Below are 26,912 nucleotides of genomic sequence, written 5' to 3'. Positions count from 1 at the left end.
TCCCACACTTAGATAGATAGATAGATAGGAGATCGATAGATAGATAGATAGATAGGAGATAGATAGATAGATAAATAGATAGATAGATAGGAGATAGATAGATAGGAGATAGATAGATAGGAGATAGATAGATAGATAGATAGATAGATAGATAGATAGATAGGAGATAGATAGATAGATAGATAGATAGATAGGAGATAGATAGATAGATAGATAGATAGATAGATAGATAGATAGATAGGAGATAGATAGATAGATAGGAGATAGATAGATAGATAGATAGGAGATAGATAGATAGATAGGAGATAGATACATAGGAGATAGATAGATAGATAGGAGATGGATAGATGAGATAGATGGATAGGAGATAGATAGGAGATAGATTGATAGATAGGAGATAGATACATAGGAGATAGATAGATAGATAGATAGATAGATAGATAGATAGATAGGAGATGGATAGATGAGATAGATGGATAGGAGATAGATAGGAGAATGTAATAGTCATGTGATAGGGGAATCACCCGTGTGATAACCGATATGAGATTGGTGGGTGTCTATCACCCAGCGCCCACACAGATCAGATTTTCTTAGCAGCTAATGGAATAGGACGCAGACAGCGCCATCCTCAGTGTTGTGGCTGATCTGTGTCACTACGGTGTAACTCCCAATCTAATGCATGAGGGATCTGCAGTAACCTGGTCTGGGGGCACATGCAGTTATCTGACTCTCTAGCGCCCTCCTGCTGGTCACCGCTGCCTCTGATCGTCGTCAGCTCCTCAGTTTCTTTCAGATTTAGAATTTTAGCAATTTTTAGAAACTGTAAAACACATAAAAAATGGATCGTCTTCTTGTGGGGAGAACCTTTCATGTGCGTCTGCGGAGCGCGGCTGCGGCTTCGCTTCCTTTGATTTGAGGAGACTTCAATCCTATTATTGTTTGATGAAACTTCCTCCTAAGTCATCGGATAATCAATTCTTGGCGTCTCACGTAACCTCCACCTGCGTCTCCTCCGTGTTTTACATCTTCCTGTCGCACTTATAATCAGCCGCCGCCATTTCTAGCAGTGAAATCTCACTAATTGTTCCCCAAAATTCCCAAGTTCTGAAGAACATTTCTTATATGTTCCACCTGATTACACGAGATGTAAGGGAAGGGAATGTCACGTCCTGATACATTGTGACGAGCGCTGGAGCACAGGACAGCGAGGCCATCTACACAGAACAATGCGCTCAGCCTTAAAGGGATTGTCTACCTACAGCAAATAATTGATAAGTTGTATAATTTTCCAGTAAACTCTTTGTATCAATTTTCTAGATCTCTGCTTGCTGTCATTCTATAGCAATTTTCTGTTTCTTCTTCCGGTGAACAGAAATCTGTTCATACTTATGTGATGTCACACAGATGCACCACTCATTATATCCCTGGTCATGTGATGGATGTCACACAGGTGCACGGTTCGTTATATCCCTGGTCATGTGATGTCACACAGGTGCACGGTTCGTTATATCTCTGGTCTTGTGATGTCACACAGGTGCAGGGCTCATTATATCCCTGGTTATCTGATATCATACAGGTGCACGGCTCTTTATATCCCTGGTCATGTGATGTCACACAGGTGCACAGCGTATTATATCCCTGGTCATGTGATGTCACACAGGTGCACAGCTTATTATATTCCTGGTCATGTGATGTCACACAGGTGCACGACTTATTATATCCCTGGTCATGTGATGTCACACAGGTGCACAGCGTATTATATCCCTGGTCATGTGATGTCACACAGGTGCACAGCTTATTATATCCCTGGTCATGTGATGTCACACAGGTGCACGGTACATTATATCCCTGGTCATGTGATGTCACACAGGTGCACGACTTATTATATCCCTGGTCATGTGATGTCACACAGGTGCACGACTCTTTATATCCCTGGTCATGTAATGTCACACAGGTGCACGGCGTATTATATCCCTGGTCATGTGATGTCACACAGGTGCACGGCTTATTATATCCCTTGTCATGTGATGTCACACAGGTGCATGGCTCTTTATATCCCTGGTCATGTGATGTCACACAGGTGCACGGCTCGTTATATATCCCTGGTCATGTGATGTCACACAGGTGCACGGCTCTTTATATCCCTGGTCATGTGATGTCACACAGGTGCACGGCTTATTATATCCCTGGTCATGTGATGTCACACAGGTGCATGGCTCTTTATATCCCTGGTCATGTGATGTCACACAGGTGCACGTCTTATTATATCCCTGGTCATGTGATGTCACACAGGTGCACGTCTTATTATATCCCTGGTCATGTGATGTCACACAGGTGCACGGCTTGTTATATCCCTGGTCATGTGATGTCACACAGGTGCACGGCTTATTATATATACAGACAGAAGATTTCAATAGAACGACATAAGGAATTGATACAGAAAGTATATTGGAAAGTTATAACTTTTCATTACACAAACAATATCAATTGTTTGCTGAAAGTGGACGACCCCTTTAATTTACTAATTTATTAACTCTTTTCATGGTCTCATGCATACATGAAGCAGGTACACAAGGCTCTGCTCTTCTACCGTCTCTATAGCGTGGTAAGTGCTGGTGAGTGAGGTTACAGCTACAGTGTGTAGCTAAGGGTTGAACTGGGGTATGTGACCCTCGTGATGGGTGTCAGGGGTCATAAGTACAAGGTTAGAGCATAAACTTGAATTGCAGGGAAAAGATGCAACTGGGCAATACATCCTAAGATATAAAGAATATATATCATATATATATATATATATATATATATATACAATATATCACCTAATCAACACATTCAGGAGTTCTTTGGTTTGATCAGACTACAAATGTTCTGTTTGTAGTCTGTTACCTTGGAAACATACAATGCATGGAGATTCCTTCAATACAAACTATCTGTAGATTGTTACAAACAGAACGAGAAAAGCTGGAAAATTATGTAGAATCACACGTAACCGCAGGAGGAGACAATAGACAGCATTGTCTAACCCTTATGTAGTCTGTTGCTATGGAGACACATAGGAGCTGCGTACTCCAAACGACAAATGATTTTTCATTGAACTGATTATCAAATAGCTTTTATTTTTTACATTCATTACATTCTGGCAACAAACTATAAAACCTTCTTTTGTAAAAAGTTCCAGAGAAGTTTGGAAACATTTATCCTGTTGCCTTGTGTAGCACAATGGATGCAGAACACATTCGTTGCTTATGTAAATCAGCTCCAGAGATAATTTTCACATTTTGCGACCTGCGGAGTTAAGAGCAATCCTTTTCTTCTATTTCTATATATAAAAGCGCTTTTATCCGCTGTCGTCTGGGGTCGCGCCGGGTGACAGGATGACGCGTCCGACAAACTTCTCGGGAAACTTTCCGACCTATCGAGTAAGATGTAAACACGACGATGCTCAGAGGAAAGGGCAGCGTCTGGACTCGCGGGGGGAGGATGTAGCGCTCACACACGGGTTATGGCGACATTTTAAGAGTTGCATTTTTAGATAATTGCCACATAGCAGAGTGGGCAGCGTTTGCCGTCGCGCGGTGGAGTCCTGATGGACGGATGAGGTCTTTTTATATATATACTTTTGCATTTAATGAATAATATGCCTCATTTCATCATCACTTATAGGGAATTTGGTTCTATTTTTGATGTAGACTCAAAACTATTTCCAGAATGTTCACTTTTTCTACAATTGAAACCTCTGAAACCCTAATTGTCGCTCAGATTCATGCTCTGAACTTTTGTAACTCTCTACTAATCGGACTTCCACCTTATGATCTCTCTCCTCTACAAACTATTCTTAACACAACATCCAGGCTCATCTCACAGTCTAGATGATTAGATGCCTCCAGTCTGTGCCAGTTACTGCACCGGCTGCCCATCTCCTTCCAAATACAGTTTAAAATAACCACCCTCATCCACAAAGCTCTGCACAATGCTGCACCTCCCTACCTCTCCTCTCTTATCTCAATCTATCGGCCAACCTCTTCCATCTGCCAATGATCTAAGTTTATTCTCATCTTTAATTTGAACCTCTTCTAAGACTTCTCTCGAGCTGCACCAATTATCTGGAATGCCCTATCCCGGACTGACCCCCAAAACTCTTATGTATGCTCTTAAAACCCAACTTTTTAGGCAAACCTATCACAATCTATAACTGCATGACACATTAACATTTTCTTCACTCCCAACCCTGTGTGCTACTCCCCTCTATTATCGGGCAAGCACTAGATATCCAGCTACAGGCTACTCCTGAGTCAATATTATTTTTATGATTTATGTTTTACTTATCCATTGTCATCCAAAGGCTTGTATCCAGATGTACACTTAGCCACTATTCACAGTCACTTCTGACTGCAGAGACCATGACCCCCGGCGCAGGGCTATATACCCGGGAGAATTCTGGCTTTCAGAGGTAGAATAGAAGTCAATGGAGAATAGTAGGCAGGTCAGTTCTGGGCATCATCTATGGGACTTCTGTCTAAAATTACAGATTGACCAAAGCCTAGAAGTCCTTCTGGTATGGGGCAGGTTAAAGGGCTTATGGGCGGGTGGGGGTTCGGTGAATTTTTTCCCCCGTCCCTAATCATAGGTTTGTCCCCTAGACCAATGCATTTTGAACTTGATACAACCTTGTCTATAGTCTGATCCAATTAACCTGTAAGATAATGTAACATTTGCAAGAAACAGAGAATTACAAACAAGTGGAACACCTGGCCAATCACAGCCATGGCTAGTGGGCGGAGCCTTGGTGGATTGGCTGCTCGGGTGTCAATTTGTAGGATTGGTTGTTAAATATGTCCAAATGGCGCGGGCTGAACACGAATGGAGACATCAGGTCCACTTATCTCCAAATATATGAGATCTGGTAATGGACTAAACAAGATAGAGGGGCAGATGAATGGTTTTGGGGATGATGTGGACCATTTTATACACTTTTGTTAAAAAAATAAATGAATAAATTGCAGGGTTTGATAATGTCCTAGGGAATAATGTTCAGCCCATTAAAGAGCCTTGAGGCTTCATATAAATGAAACTCAACTTTTTGTAGAGGGCCCTACTTATAGGGAACCTGTCATCAGGAGCCCTTTTCCCTGGCTCCCTCCTGTCCCCATAGTGAATAGTATTTTTATAATAAAACTGGCTTTTTCCAATAAAAAGAAAAGTTAGGTGAAAGTTTACCTTTCTCTCTGCAGAGCAGTGTCCCCTGGGAGTGGCCAGTGAGGACTTTTGGACCCCTCCTCCCCAAACCCTCCTGTAAACCGCACCGTCATGTGTCTATTTCAAACAGGAGGGATATGGGCATTAAAATTTGAAATAGACAAATGACGGTGCGGTTTCCCATGGGTAGGGGGTTGTATGGGGAACTGCTCCTCACTGGCCACTCCCATGGGACACAGGACACTGCTCTGCAGAGAAAAGGGTAAACTGTCATCTAACTTTTCTTTTTATCGGCAATGTGCAGGTTATTATCTATGGAGACAAAGGGGAGCCAGAAAAAGGGCTCCAGATGACAGGTTCCCTATAAGACTTTGCTTCTTATTAGTGTAGAGGTTCTGGTCTCTGGGTGAGGTCCTGCTCTTTGAAGGCACTGCTGCTGTTGGAAGCCCCTGGGAGCCATATGTTATCCAGTCAACCAGAACTATAGTCAGTAATGACGAGTATAAAAAACTCAGAATCTGCACATTCTACAGGTTTGGTGTCTCCGGTTTGGCTGATATCTTGTGTCATATTTTAAGGGGTCAAACATTGGCTGATCTTCTATCTGGAGGAAAGCCAGCTTGCATATATTGCCGGTTAGACTCCGGGTAAGTCAGCTGGATCTTTTTAACAAGAAGGAATATTCTAGGGCAGGGAGGGTAAGAATACTTTGTATTCTACATATACAAGAGGTTGTAGTAGTAGAATCCGAGAAGATCTCCAGCAGAAGACCTTCGAGGGACGTCTTGTATCGGAGAGTGCAGTAAATTGATTGGAGTCGTAGAGAGGAGATTGTCATTGGCAAAGTGGAGGTTACACTAATGAGATCTAAGAGAGTTAAACTGACTGGAGGTGGAGTGCATTTCCTACATTATATCATTATCGATGATTTATGGCTCTCCTTATTTCTACAGCTTACAAAGCATTACATGGCTCACAGTAATATCAATATGACATCCACAAATTTATACCTTCTCTTGTCTCTGACATGTACAAACTGTCAGACTGGGTCTCCAGGTCTTGGAAGTTGGCCGAGTAAGAGATTTGTATATGGATTTGCTAAACCAGACAAATCCTTTAAGATGACCAGCGCTATATGCCCCCAAACTAGAGAACCAGGTCTCCTTTACAACTTGGGGCTGGGGTTCCTTAGGCCCACCAGATAATATTATTTTTAGGGCCCATTATCATCTAATTAATAGACTCTAATGGAGCCTGACATTGGGTTGTCTTCTATTTTGTCTTTGGGGTCTTGGACCCACTTGAGGACTTGAGGACACTACCACCCCCGGGACTATCTTAGGTCAGAAGAAAGTCTTTCCAGCCAGTGATATTGCAAATACTCGTGTCTATGGTAGGTTATAGTGTTCTATTAAAAATCCATCTAGAAGGCATAAAACAAGAACATATCCGCGCTACTTCATGAACAATAATAAAAAATGCCATGTGCGGAACAAGAAAACACCACTTCTAGATATTGGACAATTTTGTAATATTGATTTTTGAAGAAGAAATAATGTGAGATTTCTATCTGAATCATGGAGAACATCAATTGTTCGCTGAGAAGGGCGATGAGTTCACATTTCTTTTGACGCAGGGGTTGTATTGATTATGCTAAGAAGGGACAAACACTCTGCAATCATCTCTATCGGCTCGGGAGTAATACAGTAGTAACTCTACTGAAATGTTTTATGCCAACATTTAGTTACCGATTCCATTGCCTCGAGTCAAAGATGAGCAGAAAGTGGAATAAAACGTCTCAGGACAGAGAGATTCCAGGGGAAACATACTTGATTAAACAGTCTCTGCCATATAGCCTGAGACTTTGCTGAGGACAATAGGAGCTCTGTCTGCCCTATGGCTTAGGGCCCTTGGCCATGCATGGTGGGTCAGTAGTTTAAAGTCTTGGCTTCATATATGAACATGGAAGCATCTAACTAGAGTTCCTGGCTTGAGATAAGTGCACCCGAACTTTAGGTTCTGTGTCCTCCATTCGACAGCTCTGCATAACTTGGACACGTTGCTTGAAGGACTGTAGAGCAGCCAATAAGGTTGCTCTGTTCCCTTAGCAAGAAGTCATGGCTGTGATTATCCAGGTGGACATGGTGGTCATGTCTGGCCAATCTCAGTGGTGTCTAGTTGTGTAATTGGCCTGATTGGCCATATGTCTGGGTTGCGTGAAGCTGCCGGATGGAGGACACTGAACCTAAAGTTTGGGACTGCTGATCTCTAGTTCTGACCACTTGTACAATGGTCAATGGTTTGAAGTGGCTACATCATAGATTCCTAAAAAACACCTAAAAATTATCCAGAGACTGCTATCTAAGGGTGTACATAGAAAACAAGGTCAGTGCTTCAAAAGTTGAAAATGGTTTGGGCCCACACAATCTATTACTCATCAAGGTATAGGAGGACTAGACACTCCATATCTTCCTCCAATTGTTCTTTGATTGGAGAACATTATACCCCTTCCCAATATTTTCCTCAAAAATGTCAGTTTTTGTAGAGAGGTGAGGTCCAGGTTTCCATGCTCCATTGGAAGAGGAAGACTGGAGGCAACAAGCTATGGCTCCACTCACATAGAAATCAAATAAAACGCCTATCAATGGAGTTAAAGGAAACCTACCACTTGTAGTGGCAGGTTTCCGATAGCAATACCGGGCACCAGCTCAGGGTGAGGTCAGGGTGAGCTGGTGCCGGAGCTTATTTTAGTTAGTGTTTTAAACCGCGGTATCGCGGTTTAAAACACTTTTTAAACTTTATAGCCGGCGCAGGCAGGTACGCGCTCGGCGCTTACCGTGCACGCGGCTACATAGGAAGTGAATGAGAGCCGCGTGCACGGTAAGCGCCTGAGCTGGTGCCCGGTATTGCCATCGGAAACCTGCCACTACAAGTGGTAGGTTTCCTTTAATCAAAATAGATGAAAATTAGAAACATTTTGGAACATTTTTCCATGTTGGTCAAATTTGAATGATCACAGCAGTAAGTGTGGTCTTCCTGTAGACATATGTCATGAGTAACTGCTTTAGTTTTGGTTGGGTTTGGGAAGTTAAAGTTCTCCATATGGAAACTGCCAATTAAGGCTGCCGTGTAGGCGTGTAGAGTCTTCTAGCCATTGATGCTGCACTACAAGGATTCTGGGTTAGTTTTGGTTAGGTTTGGGAAGTAAAAGTTCTCCATATGGAAACTGCCAATTAAGGCTGCCGTGTAGGCGTGTGGAGTCTTGCAGCCATTGATGTTCCACTACGGGGATTCTGGGTTAGTTTTGGTTAGGTTTGGGAAGTAAAAGTTCTCCTTTTAAGGCTGCTGTGTAGGCGTGTAGAGTCTTCTAGCCATTGATGCTCCACTACGAGGATTCTGGCTTAGTTTTCTTTGGTGGAGAATGCGGGCACATTCACCCCCACCCAATGTTCACAGATGAAGAAAAAGAAGAGTTTGGACCACTCTCTGGTGATGAAGGGGTTACACAGACTTATCAGTAAACATGCTGATGCTGATTTATATCTACTTTATCTCCTAAATTGTTTCCTGCATTTTTATGATCACTCGCTGTAAAGTGCTGTCATATTTATGGCTTTGTACAGTAGCCGTGTTTTATGGTAATTCCATCCAGAGAGTTTCCTGAGTAAATTCATGGATCGACTTGTGTATTGGGACACAAACAAAACTTAATTTATGAACATTAATAAGTCATTCTTCGACCATCTGATGTGTTGGGAGCGTGGCCAATAGTGATGATTAAGAACGTTAGTGATGAGCGCGACACCGAGGATTATTACACGGCTCCAAAGAAATACAAAGAATGGAAAACAAAATGAGGAATAATTCAAAAACACATCCGTCGGCCAAGGTTTTCACACAACTTCATCCTTGACGTGAGAGAAGCCCCGGCACAGCTGTGCAAATCATGAGATCCGTCCTCCAGGTATTCGGGGTTTTCTTATATATTTATTTCATTTCTAGTTATTTTATGTCTTATTGAGTCGTTTTGGATAAAAAAAAAACTTCACCCTTCGTCATAAAACTCTTCGTGAAAACTTTTACACTCCATACAAAGCGATACAAACAATACAAGGGGTTTTGGTGTTTCCCAACTGTAATTTGGGAGAAAATTGCATTTATAGCTTTATGCAACTGATCTGTGGGGTGCACTGGGGGCGGGGCTATGCAGGTATGTTTGAAAAACATATAGAAACACTAACGTTTTATGATGTCATTAGGAGGACAGGGGTGCGGCAAACTCTGATTTACATGGCAAATGTCATTTGCCCAGTTATACATTTGGCATATAAGACAAGTGGTATCGGGGGGAGTTACCTAACCAGACCAATTTTTTTTGTCATAAACTTTTTTGGATTTTTAGTAAGAGCAACAAAAAATACAAAACAATTTGCCATAGGACAGTAAAGCAGGCATGGGATGCTGACCCTCCACATGGGTGTAAACCAAGCACACCTACATGCTGGTGCGTGCCTACTGATACAGAATCCATGCTTCTTTTGGCTTCACATAACTTAGTTTTTAAGAAAAATAGCTTTCAAAATTATGCAATTGAGCCTCAGGGGCTCCTGGCTATGTCACAGAAGCCCCTTCTAGCTCAGCCGTCTGCTGATTATTCACACTTACATTTGGCATTTCTGATGTCTCCTTCCTCCCCAGCCAGATGGCCAAATAGAGGTGCCAATAGTTAGCAAACAATGGATCCTGAGTGGTCAGAAGCCCTTGAGGCTAATTTGCATAGTTTTAAAAGATGTTTTTTCTCAAAAACTAAGTTATAAGAAGCACAAATGAGGCAGGAGACATACGCCAGCATGTAAGTGTGCTTGGTTTAGATGCAATACATATCTGTGGTCCTTTAAGGACTTTTGGAGGACCTTACAAAGGTCTTGGAAGGGCTGCTGTATAAATGTGTGTCAGGAGCTATCACACACGTACGATGACAATCATATGTATTATTATCTGTCACTTCTTCTATATTGCGACCAAGTTCTCCAAAATAGAAGTATTTGTTCCATCAAAATACAAGAGACAACAAAGACTTCTTTTAAATGATCACCCAAAACGAAGTAATATTACAGATGAAGCGCTCAGCACGAGCTCGAAACGCGTTGTTCTATATGAATATTTTAATATATGGAAATAAAACCACTATTTAAAAAAAGTTTTAAGCATTGGAGTCATCCAGTCTAAAAAACACTCAATATCAAGTCCAATGGACAGATCCAAGAGTTTGGAAAACTTCTCAAATAAGGACTTCTTTAAGAGGTGGTGTTTTGTATTCTGTGTTGTGCTTTCTTATATCTTTATACATTTTTAGTTGTGATCTCAGTCATCACCTGAGTTGGTCGTCCCAAAGAAGATCAGGCATACTTTGGTAAATAAGGAAATCTAAAGTCTGGTTGAGATGAATATGGTCTCCCGAGGCCTGGTCTAGATGATGTGGACTTCAGTAGGGGTAGTCATCTCAGAGAACAACATGCATATTGTACTTGTACTTTAGAAGATAATGGGGCACATTTACTTACCCGGTCCAGTAACGATCCCGTGGTGCGTTGTTCGACAAGGATTCAGGTTCTGCCGGGATTCACTAAGGTCGTGCGCCCGATATCCTGCATGTGTCGCTTCTGCACCGAGGTCCGCCGGAGTTCACCTTCTTCTTCCCGGTGCATGTAAGTGCTGATCTTGCGACACAATTCTTTTTTTTAAATTCCGCGGTTTGTCCGAATCCGTTGGGTTGTCCGAAGGCTACGCCCCCCGATTTCTGTCGCGTGCAATCCGGCGCCGATGTGCCAAAATCCGATCGCGTGTGCCAAAATCCCGGGGCAATTCAGCGCAAAACGGTGCAAATCGGAAATATTCAGGAAAGCCCGATGGAATCGCGGCCGCAGGACCCTTAGTAAATGTGCCCCACAGTGATTAAAAATCTGGTCTACAAATGAGGTGGAGTAGTTTCAATATATCTTAAATTTTCCTTGGTTCTATTGTTAGAAATGATTGAGTTCTGAGAGTTGGGTTTGTCTACGTTCCATCTTTTGATGAGCATCTCATGAACCATTTGCCCTCAGTCTGTATCTCTAAAAACCCGTCTGTGTTCCTGTACAAGTTGGCCCTGACAAAAATACAAATAAACCCCCCAGATAAACAGCGAATAAATGAAAGGGGATTGTTGCCAGCGAAACCGACGACTTTCTTGTTACCGTTTCCTCCGTTGCTTTTTGGAGGGTTAGTAAACATTTTGTCTAAATCGATTCCACCTGGACGTAGAGGATGGTGCGGGCAATCATGCAGAACACAGCCACAGCTGCTTCCATTGTATGAGATTTCTCTCCATAATTCTTTTATCATGAGTATCACAGAACGGAGACGGCTTCATGCAATTTACAAAAACTTGTACTTGTTTTATTTAGATTTAAAGCATTACATCTCCAGCGCAGACCTTCCGCCAGGCACACAACGCGCTGGCTCCCCGATGTCATCCTCTCCACAGTGCCGGGTTTTCTTTACATATTTATACAAGGATTAGTTTATGTGTTTGTAGAACAATCCAACGTTCTTTACATATTTCCTCTCTTCTAACCTCAGCAGAAGACATCCAAGCATCTGCTGGGCGTCACATCCAGATTACCGCGTCTTGCTTAGAATTCCGCTCGCGACCTTTGTTGGATTTGAAGATTTCATTTTGTGAAATATTTACATCCAGAAACCCAGTGCATGGGGATTATCGGGATTTGTGCAGAGCAGAGATCTTTGTCCGTTCAAGAAAATATGCTTTCTGGCCTGGTGGGGGGAACTTAGGGGAAACTCATCAAAATACTTTATATTTCCATAGGCTGCGTGGTGCTAAGGAGAGATAAGAGGTCAGGTTTTAAGTCGGCCATATACTTCAGATAGCTGATGGCCGGACGCCTGTCTTGGCCAGATCCCCTATACAAATGCATGTTTACCCAATGGAAGCGGGGAGAGAGAAGTGGGAGAAGAATGACTGGCAGTGGCTTATCTCTCCTAGAACATCCAGGTTGAGATGTTCCCAAAGCATTTGATGGCCATTTCATTGAAATCAGCCGTATCAGTGGATATTCAACTAATATTGATGTTCTTCTTTACGCTTCAGGTCTTCGAATGGGAGTTTCTGGCTATTGTCACATTTGTTTTGGGTATTCTGGCCACTTTGAAATGCCGGAATTGATGGATCTCATTAAGAGTCAAGAGATGTTTTCATCCTAAAAAAAAATCATGTGACTGGCGCTGAAGATACATCAAAAAGATCTTGGAAGCAATTGTCCAACATTCCCGTCCATATACATATGTTCTTAATAGAAGAGAAGAGGGTTGTGTAGAGGTGTCTTCCACCAAACTTAAGGAATGGGAAGGTGAAGTCCAACTCCCTGAGCGTCTTCCTCTTTTTTTTTTAAATAAATTTTTATTGTTTTGTAATATTTGCTCATGTAACATCGAACAAGCAAATTAATTCAATGCATTTGGGTAATAAAACAAAATTACAAATGCGAATAAGACAGCAATTTAAGAACTGGATCTACGCAGGTGCCTTCACATGGGGTAGACATGCCCACAAGCGGCTCTGTCGTCCACTACAGATCAGCTGATTGACTCAGGTTATAATAACATTGTCAAATCATTACAACACATATGCTAATATTTATTTTACAAACATAAAATACTCAAAGCAAGCTTGTAAATTGGATGTAAGCAATGTGTTAGGGCTGTCTTAGGGAGGTAAGCTTGGTTTAGGAGGTTGGGTACCTACCCTGTGATAAAGAAAGAGAGTGGTGTATGTGTTTCTTGCACGGTATGTGTCTATTCTGTGATGGAGCCTTCCAATCTGGTCTTATGATGTAGCCATGGGATCCATAGTCTAAGAAAGGAGGAGTGTTTCCTACGAATCTTACTCAGCAGTTCCTCCAAACTGCAGATTTCATTCACTTTGGTGAACCATTTAGCGTGTATGGGGATATCTTGGGATCTCCAGAATTGTGGAATTAGTGACTTTGCAGCAGTCAATAGGAAGGTTGTCAGGTTTGTCTTGCTAGGGACAAAGGAAGGGCCTGGCTTTGCAAGAGCTTCTTCCTCTTTAAAGTTGCCATTGTTAGAGGTCCCAAACCCAGTAGATGAACCATTCCATTGAAATCAGTGATATTGGTTGGAATACAGTTTAACTGGAGGCTCTTTTTTAGACTAGACTTTTTTGAAGAGTAGTTTTTCGGTTCTGGTCACATCAGTGTTGGGTCCCAGCACTAGATGGTTTGCTCCATTGGAATCAGCCGGGTCTGTTGATGCACTGGTAACGCGGGTGCCCAACATTAGGTTTTGTTTATGCTTTTTGGTTAGAGTCACATCAAAGTTCACAATATCTTGGGACAGGTTAATGCCCTGGAGAAACTGTAGGGTCAAGGGTCACATATTATGTAAATATCCATTTTGAAGATTTGAACGAGTTCTATTTATTTAGTGAATCAACCAATGTTCTAAGAGTTGTTGAAGATGAACATGTATTCCCTCTCCAGAATCCTCATATTATGGACCTGATGTGCTGAACCTCCAGTCCAGTCTGTGGCCAGCATGTTATAGAGCAGGAAACACTGAACAGATTGATGAATAGTTGAGTAGGAAAAGATTCTATAAACATATTATAAAATAGTCGAACAATTTTGTAGCCATAAATATCAATTTGCAGACAGGAGCAGGCAATGGAAATCTGCATACTGTATACTGAATGCTCCCCCTAGTGGTGGCTGCAGAGAGCTGGAATTTTTTCAAAGAACCAGAGTTTCAGTAAAATCCTGTAAATTATCGAATACATTAGCACAGGTTTTTTGGTCCATTTATATGAAAATAGGATAAAAATATCCACATTTCCGAATCCATTTACGTTTTCGCACTCTTGTCCCATGTGGCTCATATCTGCCTCACCATCGCCGTCGTAATAAAATAACACTCCTTAAATATTTTTTTCTTTATTGCCAATAGCTCAATTTGTACGAAAAAAAAAAAAAGGAACCGCTAAAAGCTTTCATTACTATTTATGGTGTTAAATTTGCAGTAAAGTTCTCGGCTAAAATACTCCTGCAGATTTAATGCACAAGATATTGCTTTTAATTCCTGTATTTTTAATTTGCTCCTTTTGTCGCTTTTCTTTCAGCAAAGCCATTTGGCACTGGGCAATACTTAGATATTTATGGCATTACGAGAGACCAAGCCGGCGAGTACGAGTGTTTGGCGGAAAATTCTGTGCCCTTTCCAGATGTGAAGAAAGTGAATATCATTGTAAACTGTAAGTAGCTATGAATAATTGAATATATGGAGTTACACAGATAATTAAAAATAGTGCAATGTAAATTGTGTCCTGCAGGGGTGGGTCTATAGTGCAGAGGCGTGGCCAGATGCTCCTTGGGGGTGGGACACATTTTCTGGTTACAATTTGCAGACAGCTTGTTATAGAGCAGGACATAGAACTCACAATATAAAATCCCTGTCAGTAGGTTTAAGAGGTGTCAGGAGTAAACCAAAGCGATCTCAGGGAAGCTCTAGGCAGATGCTGCTCTTAGTTAGATTCAAACCCAGGACAACTCTTGGCTATTCACTCGAAGAGGAGCAGAGCTGCTGGATGAGTTTTTGGCTTCTGGCTCTGCTAGATGAGCAGCTGGTAGCACAGGATAGCAGCCAGAATAGCAGACTGGTGCACGGTCACTACTCATGCCCGATACCGTGGGTAGGTTATCAGTATGAAAACTGCACATGGAAAGCCAAAAAATCCTCCATAAGGGAACTTCCAACAACTCAAACATCTCCAGCTCTTGCCATTCAAACATAAATATTGGTAACCAACAGAAGAGAGAACTTAAAGTCTTGGCACTGGTTGCTTTGGATCAATGTAGCTCGGGGAAAATTCCAACTGTGCCAATATCAGTTGAGTGTGGAAAGTGTCGAAAGAGTTAGATAGTGTAAGGTTCTAAATAAAAGGGTTGTATGGCCCCTGTTCACTTATCATTATCATATTTCATTAGTAGGTGATCAGTGGTGGTCCGACACTCGGCTAATGATGACTGCAAAGAGGTGCTGAGAGATCCTCCTTAAAGGGGGTGTTAGTAGATTATCAAAATATAATGGGTGGAGGTCCGACATCCAGAACACCAATAAACTGCTCCGACTGTGCCGGAATCATTGGAGCAACACCTATTAGAAAATACAAAGTAGTAGAGGCGGAGAGAGGTCTTCTTTAAAAGGGGTGTCAGTAGGTCATAAGTGGGTGGTTGTCTGGGGTCCAACACCCACAGCAGTGATCAAGTGCTCTGGGTGCTTACCAGAGTCATCAGCTGTACGGGTGGTAGAGTCCAATCCTGCAAAGATGATCAGAGAGTGGGGCTCCTGAGGTTCAGAGACTGGTGGGGATGTGAGGTCCTGAGGATCAGAAAATGGTGGTGATGCAAGGTCCTGAGGTTCAGAGACTGGTGGGGATATTAGGTCCTGTGGTTCAGAGGCTGGTGGGGATATTAGGTCCTGAGGTTCAGAGGGTGGTGGGGATATTAGGTCCTGAGGTTCAGAGGCTGGTGGGGATATTAGGTCCTGAGGTTCAGAGGCTGGTGGGGATATTAGGTCCTGAGGTTCAGAGGGTGGTGGGGATATTAGGTCCTGAGGTTCAGAGGCTGGTGGGGATATTAGGTCCTGAGGTTCAGAGGCTGGTGGGGATGTGAGGTCTTGAGGTTCAGAGGCTGGTGGGGATGTGAGGTCCTGAGGTTCAGCGGCTAGTGGGGATGTGAGGTCTTGAGGTTCAGAGGCTGGTGGGGATGTGAGGTCCTGAGGTTCAGCGGCTAGTGGGGATATTAGGTCCTGAGGTTCAGAGGCTGGTGGGGATGTGAGGTCCTGAGGTTCAGCGGCTGGTGGGGATATTAGGTCCTGAGGTTCAGAGGCTGGTGGGGATATTAGGTCCTGAGGTTCAAAGGCTGGTGGGGATATTAGGTCCTGAGGTTCAGAGGCTGGTGGGGATATTAGGTCCTGAGGTTCAGAGGCTGGTGGGGATATTAGGTCCTGAGGTTCAGAGGGTGGTGGGGATATTAGGTCCTGAGGTTCAGAGGCTGGTGGGGATATTAGGTCCTGAGGTTCAGAGGCTGGTGGGGATGTGAGGTCCTGAGGTTCAGCGGCTAGTGGGGATGTGAGGTCTTGAGGTTCAGAGGCTGGTGGGGATGTGAGGTCCTGAGGTTCAGCGGCTAGTGGGGATATTAGGTCCTGAGGTTCAGAGGCTGGTGGGGATGTGAGGTCCTGAGGTTCAGCGGCTGGTGGGGATATTAGGTCCTGAGGTTCAGAGGCTGGTGGGGATATTAGGTCCTGAGGTTCAAAGGCTGGTGGGGATATTAGGTCCTGAGGTTCAGAGGCTGGTGGGGATATTAGGTCCTGAGGTTCAGAGGCTGGTGGGGATATTAGGTCCTGAGGTTCAGCGGCTGGTGGGGATATTAGGTCCTGAGGTTCAGAGGCTGGTGGGGATATTAGGTCCTGAGGTTCAGAGGCTGGTGGGGATATTAGGTCCTGAGGTTCAGAGGCTGGTGGGGATATTAGGTCCTGAGGTTCAGAGGGTGGTGGGGAACTGAAGTCGTGAGATTCGGGAGGTGTTGATGATGCAAGATCTTCACTCATATGACAACATCCATTATACATGCAGCTTTCTATGTCTGAACCCTCCAATGACCCTTAGCAAGCAATTTACTATCCTTACCCCCTTCTCCTATTAGAGCACTGAGCCCCAACCATAGGGGTCAGAATGAAGAAGCTGCGTTTTCTCCTGACAGGTTCCACTCCCTTGACCTCTAACCTTTCTCTAACCCATTCTGTTTATCCCGTATTTTAATCTTCACATCCATCAGTTCATGACGACATGAATAAGAGATGACTCTCCCATTATAACCGCGTACAGAACTATCAGCTGGAGGAAAATCCTGGCTAAAGATTTCGATGGCGGCCCATTAGCTATTCAGAGAGTAATCTAATTTTATCTCACCCTCATAAATTGTATTAGATATTGCATTAGGCTTTATTGGTGGATGCTGATTTACGGTGGATAATTTGTGTACCTTTTACTTTTTTTTCTCCCTCTAAGAGCAGTTTGATTTTCTCTGCGGATAATTCCCACATATCATACGATGGCCGCGCCGCAGTCATATGCTACATTCATTAACTATCGCGCCTCCTCCTGCCTCCATAAATTAAACCCTTGAACGCTGTACCTGGGAAATCGTCCTTTTTATTCATTGCCACTTGTGAAGTTTCAGTGTTCCTTAAAGGGGAGCTCCACTTTTTCAACCAGTCAGACGATGTGGTAGTCAAGGGAATGTGTCGGCAATGTTGACCATGCAAAACTGCAGATAATGCTAATTCATTCATCTTGATTTTGCGAATGTTGTTAGTAGCAGCAGGACTGTGAAAAATTGATTAATATTCCAGGATTGTAGCTTGACCAAAAGTCCTCACACTGCTGTGTTCTTTGATTTCTTGATGCAATGATATAGATCTTCTTAAACCATTACATGTATCCATGAATATCCCATCCTATATTGAAATATCTTCCACCTCTCATTGTGCTGCTATGGAAACAGTGGCTTCTCCCAGTAATGTCCACATTCTGACGTGGGTCCCATGGCTGCCGGCAATAACGGTGATTGAAGAAGAAGACAAATGAAAAGCTCCTCCGCCTCCCCGGGAACACTAATTAGGCAGCAAAAGTAAATCTCGCAGACGAGGGAAGTTTTACGCTGTAAACCCCTAATAAATGGGGTGGTGCATCTGGAGGGGGGCGAGAAGATTAAGATACAGGAAACTTTTTTTTAAGAATAAGTAATGGAATGAGTGTTGAATGACGTCACACCAGGAGGTAACGGTGCAGCAACTGCTCACTCTGTAATGTCATGTTATACCCATAGAAAGGCTCCAGAGCGGAGCCCCTCTGATGATGGCAGAGGCCGAGCAGTGACTGTCAGCCTGGTCCTGATGGGAATGCCATAATGAGTACTGACCGTGGCATCTAAGGGGTCTGTATACCCTTTGTATACTCTTTGCACATTGGAATAGGGGGAGATAATTCTATATAGATTCTCTCCACCATGTAGTAATGGGGTGAGCTGCCTCCTTCCAGGTTCACCCCATCATGTAGTAGTAGGCAGAGATGCCCGTACAGCTTCCCTAAATCCTTTAATAAGGGGACACGCTCCTCCTTCCTCAGTTCCCCCCAAACTGTTGTAATGGGGTAAGCTGCACCTTTCCAGGATCCCTCCACCCTTTAGTAATTGGGTGAGCTGTTTCTTTGCAGGTTCACCCTACCATGTAGTCGTAGGCTGAGCTGCATTTTTCCAGGGACCTTCCATCCTGTAGTAATGGGTCAAGAAGCTTCTTTCCAGGTTCTTTCTATCCTGTAGTAATGGGGTGACGGCATCTTTCCAGGTACCCTCCATCATGTTCCTGTAGTAATGGGTCAAGAAGCTTCTTTCCAGGTTCTTTCTATCCTGTAGTAATGGGGTGACTGCATCTTTCCTGGTTCCCTCCATCATGTTCCTGTAGTAATGGGGTGACTGCATCTTTCCAGGTTCCCTCCATCATGTAGTAATGGGGTGACTGCATCTTTCCTGGTTCCCTCCATCATGTTCCTGTAGTAATGGGGTGACGGCATCTTTCCAGGTTCCCTCCATCATGTAGTAATGGGGTGACTGCATCTTTCCTGGTTCCCTCCATCATGTTCCTGTAGTAATGGGGTGACTGCATCTTTCCTGGTTCCCTCCATCATGTTCCTGTAGTAATGGGGTGACGGCATCTTTCCAGGTTCCCTCCATCATGTTCCTGTAGTAATGGGGTGACTGCATCTTTCCAGGTACCCTCCATCATGTTCCTGTAGTAATGGGGTGACTGCATCTTTCCAGGTTCCCTCCATCATGTAGTAATGGGGTGACTGCATCTTTCCAGGATCCCTCCATCATGTTCCTGTAGTAATGGGGTGACTGCATCTTTCCTGGTTCCCTCCATCATGTTCCTGTAGTAATGGGGTGACTGCATCTTTCCAGGTACCCTCCATCATGTTCCTGTAGTAATGGGGTGACTGCATCTTTCCAGGTACCCTCCATCATGTTCCTGTAGTAATGGGGTGACTGCATCTTTCCAGGTACCCTCCATCATGTTCCTGTAGTAATGGGGTGACTGCATCTTTCCAGGTACCCTCCATCATGTAGTAATGGGGTGACTGCATCTTTCCAGGTTCCCTCCATCATGTTCCTGTAGTAATGGGGTGACTGCATCTTTCCAGGATCCCTCCATCATGTTCCTGTAGTAATGGGGTGACTGCATCTTTCCAGGATCCCTCCATCATGTTCCTGTAGTAATGGGGTGACTGCATCTTTCCAGGTTCCCTCCATCATGTTCCTGTAGTAATGGGGTGACTGCATCTTTCCAGGTACCCTCCATCATGTAGTAATGGGGTGACGGCATCTTTCCAGGTACCCTCCATCATGTTCCTGTAGTAATGGGGTGACTGCATCTTTCCAGGTACCCTCCATCATGTTCCTGTAGTAATGGGGTGACTGCATCTTTCCAGGTACCCTCCATCATGTTCCTGTAGTAATGGGGTGACTGCATCTTTCCTGGTTCCCTCCATCATGTTCCTGTAGTAATGGGGTGACTGCATCTTTCCAGGTACCCTCCATCATGTAGTAATGGGGTGACTGCATCTTTCCAGGTTCCCTCCATCATGTTCCTGTAGTAATGGGGTGACTGCATCTTTCCAGGATCCCTCCATCATGTTCCTGTAGTAATGGGGTGACTGCATCTTTCCAGGTTCCCTCCATCATGTTCCTGTAGTAATGGGGTGACTGCATCTTTCCAGGTACCCTCCATCATGTAGTAATGGGGTGACGGCATCTTTCCAGGTACCCTCCATCATGTTCCTGTAGTAATGGGGTGACTGCATCTTTCCAGGTACCCTCCATCATGTTCCTGTAGTAATGGGGTGACTGCATCTTTCCAGGTACCCTCCATCATGTTCCTGTAGTAATGGGGTGACTGCATCTTTCCAGGTACCCTCCATCATGTTCCTGTAGTAATGGGGTGACTGCATCTTTCCAGGTTCCCTCCATCATGTTCCTGTAGTAATGGGGTGACTGCATCTTTCCAGGTACCCTCCATCATGTTCCTGTAGTAATGGGGTGACTGCATCTTTCCAGGTACCCTCCATCCTGTAGTAATGGGGTGACTGCATCTTTCCTGGTACCCTCCATCCTGTAGTAATGGGGTGACTGCATCTTTCCTGGTTCCCTCCATCATGTTCCTGTAGTAATGGGGTGAGCAGTTTCTCTCCACATTCCCTCCACCACTTGGCAATGGGGCGAGCTTCTTCTGTGCCCTGTTGTTTGTCGAGAGAATTTCTCCTTGTGTTCCTGTAGGAATCACCAGACGCACAATCTCTATGTTTGCAGGTAATAAGACTACGTTGTACTATCAGAATGGTAAAAGCAAATTGACACAATCATCTGCAAAATTGACCTAAATTTCATGCAGATTTTGCTGTGAATCAGTCTCTATCCTCAGCCGAGCTCCTGGTGCAGTTCCTTCAAGCAGTCAGGATTACACTTGGGTGAAGACCACACAAGGTCTGTCAAAATTTCAATATATTTTTGGGATTTTGAGAGTAAACACAAACAAACAACTTTGAGCCATGAGAGAAGTCAACTGGATTCTGATGGTCACAAAGGTTCCTCGGCTATTACGGGTTCCCCCCACAAGCAGCGCCGGACTGGCCCACCAGATAAAGAGAGGATCCTGTGGTGGGCCCAAGCTCTAACCTAATACTGGATCCCAGATGTTAAATGGGGGTAAACCCCCAGAAAAATTTTATCTGGTGAACCCAAAGGACCCCAGTCCAACAATTCCTACAAGTAAAACCATCATTACATAGTGTCCTTCATATGCTACAGTTTCATTAAATTGTTTCCGAAAGTGACCATAGATATGGATCAAACCATCATCCACTCTCCAAAGACCCATACAGCAAAAGGAGGCACTGATGTTATATGACCCCTTTACCCCTGACATGGTTTGACCCATAACCTTGTTTCCTCCTGCCGATGTAGTGTATTAGGGGGAAGGTGATATACAAAGCTGGAGGGGTCCCCTACTTGCCGTATGACTGACTCTAATGTTGTGCACATTTTTGTTTCCTTGTCCTTCAGTCAGCCCAAAACATCACGAATAGAACCCTCCTGCATCTGTTTGCACATTGTTGGGTTTGCCATCAAATATTCGATTCCCTTCCTCTTGTTTTATATTATTTCTGGTGTTTTCTCGCCGTGCATCTTCCTTGTATCAGGCAGGGAATTTAGTTAAAGACATGAGAACCTGTCTCACCTCCGCCAGCACATCAGAAAATATGCTCCAGCCTCAGAACAGAGGAACAGGATTTGATTTGGTTGCACATTCTCGTAATCTGGGAGAAGATTACAGCCGCAAATCACAGCGTCCCGGCTGATTGTTGCCGGAGTCTTAAACATTCCGGTGGAGGAGCGGCTGCAGCGGGCGGGGGGAGCACTGGGGATACGAATTAAAGAGAGACTATATCCACTTCAACAAACGAAACATATTGCAGCCTACGAGCCAAGAGGACGGTTAACATGTTATACGGCTGAATAAGCCACATGAAATGAGTTGTGAAAATGCAGGATGAGTGGATTGATTAAACGTATCATCCGGCGCATTGTAGCAGCAGAAAGCAAATGGCAGAACTCATGCAAGATTAGACGTTAGTAAATAAAACCTTCGCACTGTGCGAGAACCAAGATTGTCCTCCTTAGAGCCGACCCCCATCTCGTATCAGTAAGTGGCCGTATGATTCCATACAATCATCTATTACAGTGTTGCACATACTGATGGGGTAAACTATGGGGTGAACATTAGCTATGATGGAGAACACATACTCGGAAGGGTAGCAACGAATGGCAATGATACATGACCACGGGATCAGACTACAGCTGGTCATTGTGTAGTCTGTAACCATGGAGACATTGGGGATCATTTACTAAGGGCCCAATTCGCGTTTTCCCGACGTGTTACCCGAATATTTCCGATTTGCGTAGTTTTTCCCTGTATTGCCCCGGAATTTTGGCACACGCGTTCGGATTGTGGCGCATCGCGACGGAAATCAGGGGCGTGGCCGAACGAACACCCGACGGATTTGGAAAAACCGCTGCATTTAAAAAACAAGCTTGCACTTACCTTCACTCAGCCCGGCTCTGTGAACTCCAGCGCATTCCGATGCTTTTCAGCACAGCAGCGCCACCTGGTGGACGGAGGAGGAACTACCTTAATAAATCCCGGCCGGACCCGAATCCACCGCAGAGAACGCGCTGCGAATGGGCCGGGTAAGTAAATCTGCCCCATTGACTTTGGGGCTCATTTACTAAGGGTTCGAATCACGCACTTTCATTAGGTTTCCCGACAATTTCTGATTAGCGCCGAATTGCTCCGGGATTTTGGCGCACACGATCGGATTTAGGCGCATCGGCTTTCACGTGACAGAAATGGGGGGGGGCATGGCATGACATGCATCGGGACAAAGAAGGTGAACTCCGGTGGACCTCAGCGCAGCAGCGACACCTGGTGGATATCAGGTGCACAATCTTAGTGAATCCCGGTAGAACCTGAATCCTCATCGAAGAACGCGTCGTGGGATCGGAACGGGACCGGGTAAGTAAATGTGCCCCATTGTCTTTGTGCAATGTGATAACTTGCAATTGTAGATGAGCAGCCCCGATGGTCACCTGGCAAATTGATGCCCCGGGCAACTAGCCATGGCAATGGATGACCAGGAAGACATCCAACCTCTGGAGCCGATACCAACCATCAGGTCCACTCATCGCTACTTGCAACATGTGATAACACTACAAAAAAGCTATGAAATATTACGGAAAGACTCAAAATAACATTCTGTGCCATATTGTTAAATTAAGCTTTTCTCAATTTGTAGATTTGTACGGAAAACGGAAATCCCTACAATGTCCAACCTTATTTCAGATACATCGGAGCTAAATGTGGCTGCAAACACAATGTCAGGGACTTACCAATAGTAAAATAAAACCACAACCATTTGTCAGTATAACAAGGTCATCTGCTCACCAGACCTGATATTAAAGGGGTTGTCCATGATTAGACAAACTCTTTAAAATCCATCTAACCAAGGTCTAGGACCTGAGATCCCAGTGTTGTATTCTGTATACACTCCACCTACGGAGACTCCAGTAATGGGAGAAATGTGCCCAGTAATGTGTTTTCTGTAAATCCCATCCACTATATGCCACATCCATACATCACACACATCACTGATATCTGATTCAATCTCCATTTGTATTCCCTTCACTTCATGACAAATGGATGTAGCACCACATCCATGTGCATGAGTCTCTAGCAGGGAAAACTATTATTGATCTTACCTTTCTAGGGTGATGACATCAAAAATTGAGTTTCAGTTGAAGGCGGCGCTGTCCTGCACAAGCGTTTACTTAATTTCAGGACCCTGGAGAGCGCCCAGCAGATAGGTTGTAGGTGAGTAACTCGTAAGCTACTGACTCGCTTAATGGCCGTCCACCACCTCCCCAAGACTCAGAATCTTTTGGGAGCAAGTTGTAGAAAAATGCGCTGAGGTTTCAAAAATAATCTTAATTATTTTTCCCATCATCCCATTTCTGAGAAATTCCTATGTAAATCTGTATGTTAATGCGGCAGTTGGTCCACCAAAGGCGTGTCCTGCTACTTTCTATGTCAGATAAGCAAAAAATGTGTCTAGTAGGAAGACTGGGGTGACACTGAAAATAGGGGGATAATCCCCATCACATGAGGAGTAATGGATAGAATCAGTCTCCTTCCCCCACTGGGTTATGGATAGAATCATTTTCCTTCCCCCTTCTGGGTTATGGATGGAATCACTTTCCTTCCCCCTTCTGGGTTATGGATAGAATCACTTTCTTTCCCCCTCTGGTGATGGGTTATGGATAGAATCACTTTCCTTCCCCCCTCTGGGCTATAGATAGAATCAGTCTCCTTCCCCCTTTGGGTTATGGATGGAATCACTTTCCTTCCCCCTTCTGGGTTATGGATAAAATCACTTTCCTTCCCCCTTCTAGGTTATGGATAAAATCACTTTCCTTCCCCCTTCTGGGTTATGGATGGAATCACTTTCCTTCCCCCTCTGGTGATGGGTTATGGATAGAATCACTTTCCTTCCCCCCTCTGGGCTATAGATAGAATCAGTCTCCTTCCCCCTTTGGGTTATGGATAGAATCACTTTCCATCTCCCTCTGGGGATTGATTATGGATAGAATCAGTCTCCTTCATCATCTTGCAGCAGACAATTCCCCTGCAGAAGAAGTCCTTTTGGCTCCTTCCTTGACAAGCATGAAAAAAGCTATTTCTATTGGCTTTTATGCTGTAATTAGGAGACTTAGCTGCAAACACAGTGACCACCTTATTAAAGGGGTTGCCTAGGACTTTAAAAGTGACCACATCAATCAAACTAGCACTACAATCTTTTCACCTCCTACCAATCACTTTGCTGTACATTTCATAGTGGCTGTTATTGGTATTGCAGCTCAGCCCCTTCACTTGCAGTAGGGATTAGGATGTCATAACTCCTTAAAAAAATATTTCACATCGGAATCTCTGAGGTTTTATTAGGAAGATAATTTTTAGATAATTGTATCAATCACTTTTTTCTTATGATTCCATGTACATTTTTGACTACGGTCAAATAAGAACTGATCAGTAATGGAGACCTTTTACTGTTGGGGTCTTATGTGGGTCATTGTTCTTGAACCTTCCCCAAATAAAACTTCAGAAAAGTCAAAGTTTTATCATATAATAGGTTCCCTGTCTAATGCGCCCTGTAGTTGTCTGAATTTATTGCCATGGAAAATTCTGCGGCGCAGTAGCATGCCCCCCCCCCCCTACTCCTTCCCAAATAGAGGCCAGCAAACCCCACTAATGACTCCTTCTATAGACCCTCGGGGGGCAGACTGGTGATCTGTAAGATGAAGACGTGTCTATTAATCCTTACACTTTATCTCTTGTGATTGAGATGGATAAGAATTACTCAGACAAAACCATCAACCGGGGGAAAAGTCAAAGCGCAAGAAGCAAACACAAAGGCGCAAAGCGCGCAGGTAATGAAAAGCAAAAAAGCAATAAAACGAGATCTCTACAAGTAGCAAAAAAAAAAAAAAAACTCTAGTAGTCATTTACGAATGTTGCCCATTACCAAATCCATTCTACAGATGCCAACCAAAATATTTACTTGTGCCTGTCATCTGCAGAAATTGTAGGGCAATAAAAATGATGCATGGGAGCAGCTGTTAGAGAGTCTCGCAGTCACACACACTGTTTGGGAGCTGCTAATAAATCTCCCTCTTCTATTTAGTCAGACTGAGTTCCAGGACCGTGGGAGCTTTTTCTCCTCGGCTTCTATTAACATGCACTTTTCACCTGCAGCAGAGAGCGGCCATAAATATCCGCTGATTTCGGCTTTTTTTTTTAATCTGCTCAGCGAGCCCCAATAACAGCCCAAAAATGATAACACAGGGTGCAGATTAGACTTCTATAAAGAATGACTGTGCAACCAGCAGAGATCTGCAGTAAATCTGACTTGTTTTAGTGGCTGTGACAGTCCATCAGCAGGGAACAAAATGATCCTGAACCCAATGTCACAGCAGACCAGGGCTTAGGGTGAATCAACAAGGCTGCTAGTGATGAGGGGGTCTGTCCTACAGTGGTAGCAGCCATAGCAGCTACTATGGGGCCCGCAGTGTCAGGGGGCCCTGGCATCCAATCTGAAACGATAATGAATGGAGGATGTGCATCATTATATACATGTTGCACATTGCACAGCATAATATTTATAGAACAGGTCACATCTTCCACAGTATGAAATGTGGTCAGCAGCTCCTGGGACAGATCTGTGTAAGTGTATGAGTGTATATATCAGTGCATTAATGTGTGCGCATAATTGTATAAATGTGTCAGTATACAAATATCTATATCTGAGTAGGGGGCCCCATTCAGAAGTCTACTATGGGGCCCTGCTTCTCCTAGTTACGCCCCTGCCACTAGCAAAGTCCATTGCATTCCAATGGGGAGAGTTCTGATCATTGTAACATGGTCATGATGTTCATTGTTTGTCATGGACTTTGTGATTCGGGTTCGCTTGTCCCAACCAAGTTACACTAATGTTTCTAATCCTTGAAACCCCAGACAGGAATCCTGACTTAGATAGTGATACAAAAGTACAATCTATTGCAGAAGTAGCATAATGTTACCATAAGGTCCAGGTTGGTTGTGAGCCACTGGTGCAAGGCAAAGAATAGTCATAGACAGCTCAAGGTCAGGACAGACAGAGGTCAGTGGTGCAAGCTCAAGGTCAGTGCAAGGATCAGAATACAGCATTGTAGGTCAATGTGGAGGAGGACATGTGGAGGTACCACCCTGTTGGGCATGAAATTATTCCTTCCTTACATCAAGAACTCTCACAGAAAGTCATCAAAGGGACTAAAATACTTCTCGGGGGCGTGACATAACAAAGAAAGAGGGCGTGGCTATGTGAAAAAGAAGGCATGGTTTGATCTGTGAGTGTTTTTGCCAAAATGGCACCAAAA

At 43.9% G+C, this 26,912-nt stretch overlaps 1 protein-coding gene across 2 annotated transcripts in view; it reads left to right on the top strand.

Moving 5' to 3' along the window:
- Positions 1 to 26,912, top strand: part of NEGR1 (neuronal growth regulator 1) — a 464,122-nt gene that overhangs the window by 258,690 nt on the left and 178,520 nt on the right. For both annotated transcript variants that reach the window (XM_072129222.1, XM_072129221.1), the window contains exon 4: positions 14,393 to 14,524. In XM_072129222.1, the coding sequence (XP_071985323.1) occupies positions 14,393 to 14,524 (132 nt within the window). The remainder of the gene's footprint in view (positions 1 to 14,392; positions 14,525 to 26,912) is intronic.

This window comes from Engystomops pustulosus, chromosome 10, assembly GCF_040894005.1.
Source record: "Engystomops pustulosus chromosome 10, aEngPut4.maternal, whole genome shotgun sequence".
In the NCBI taxonomy this organism is placed as follows: domain Eukaryota; kingdom Metazoa; phylum Chordata; class Amphibia; order Anura; family Leptodactylidae; genus Engystomops; species Engystomops pustulosus.
This window is presented reverse-complemented; position numbering and strand designations above follow the sequence as displayed.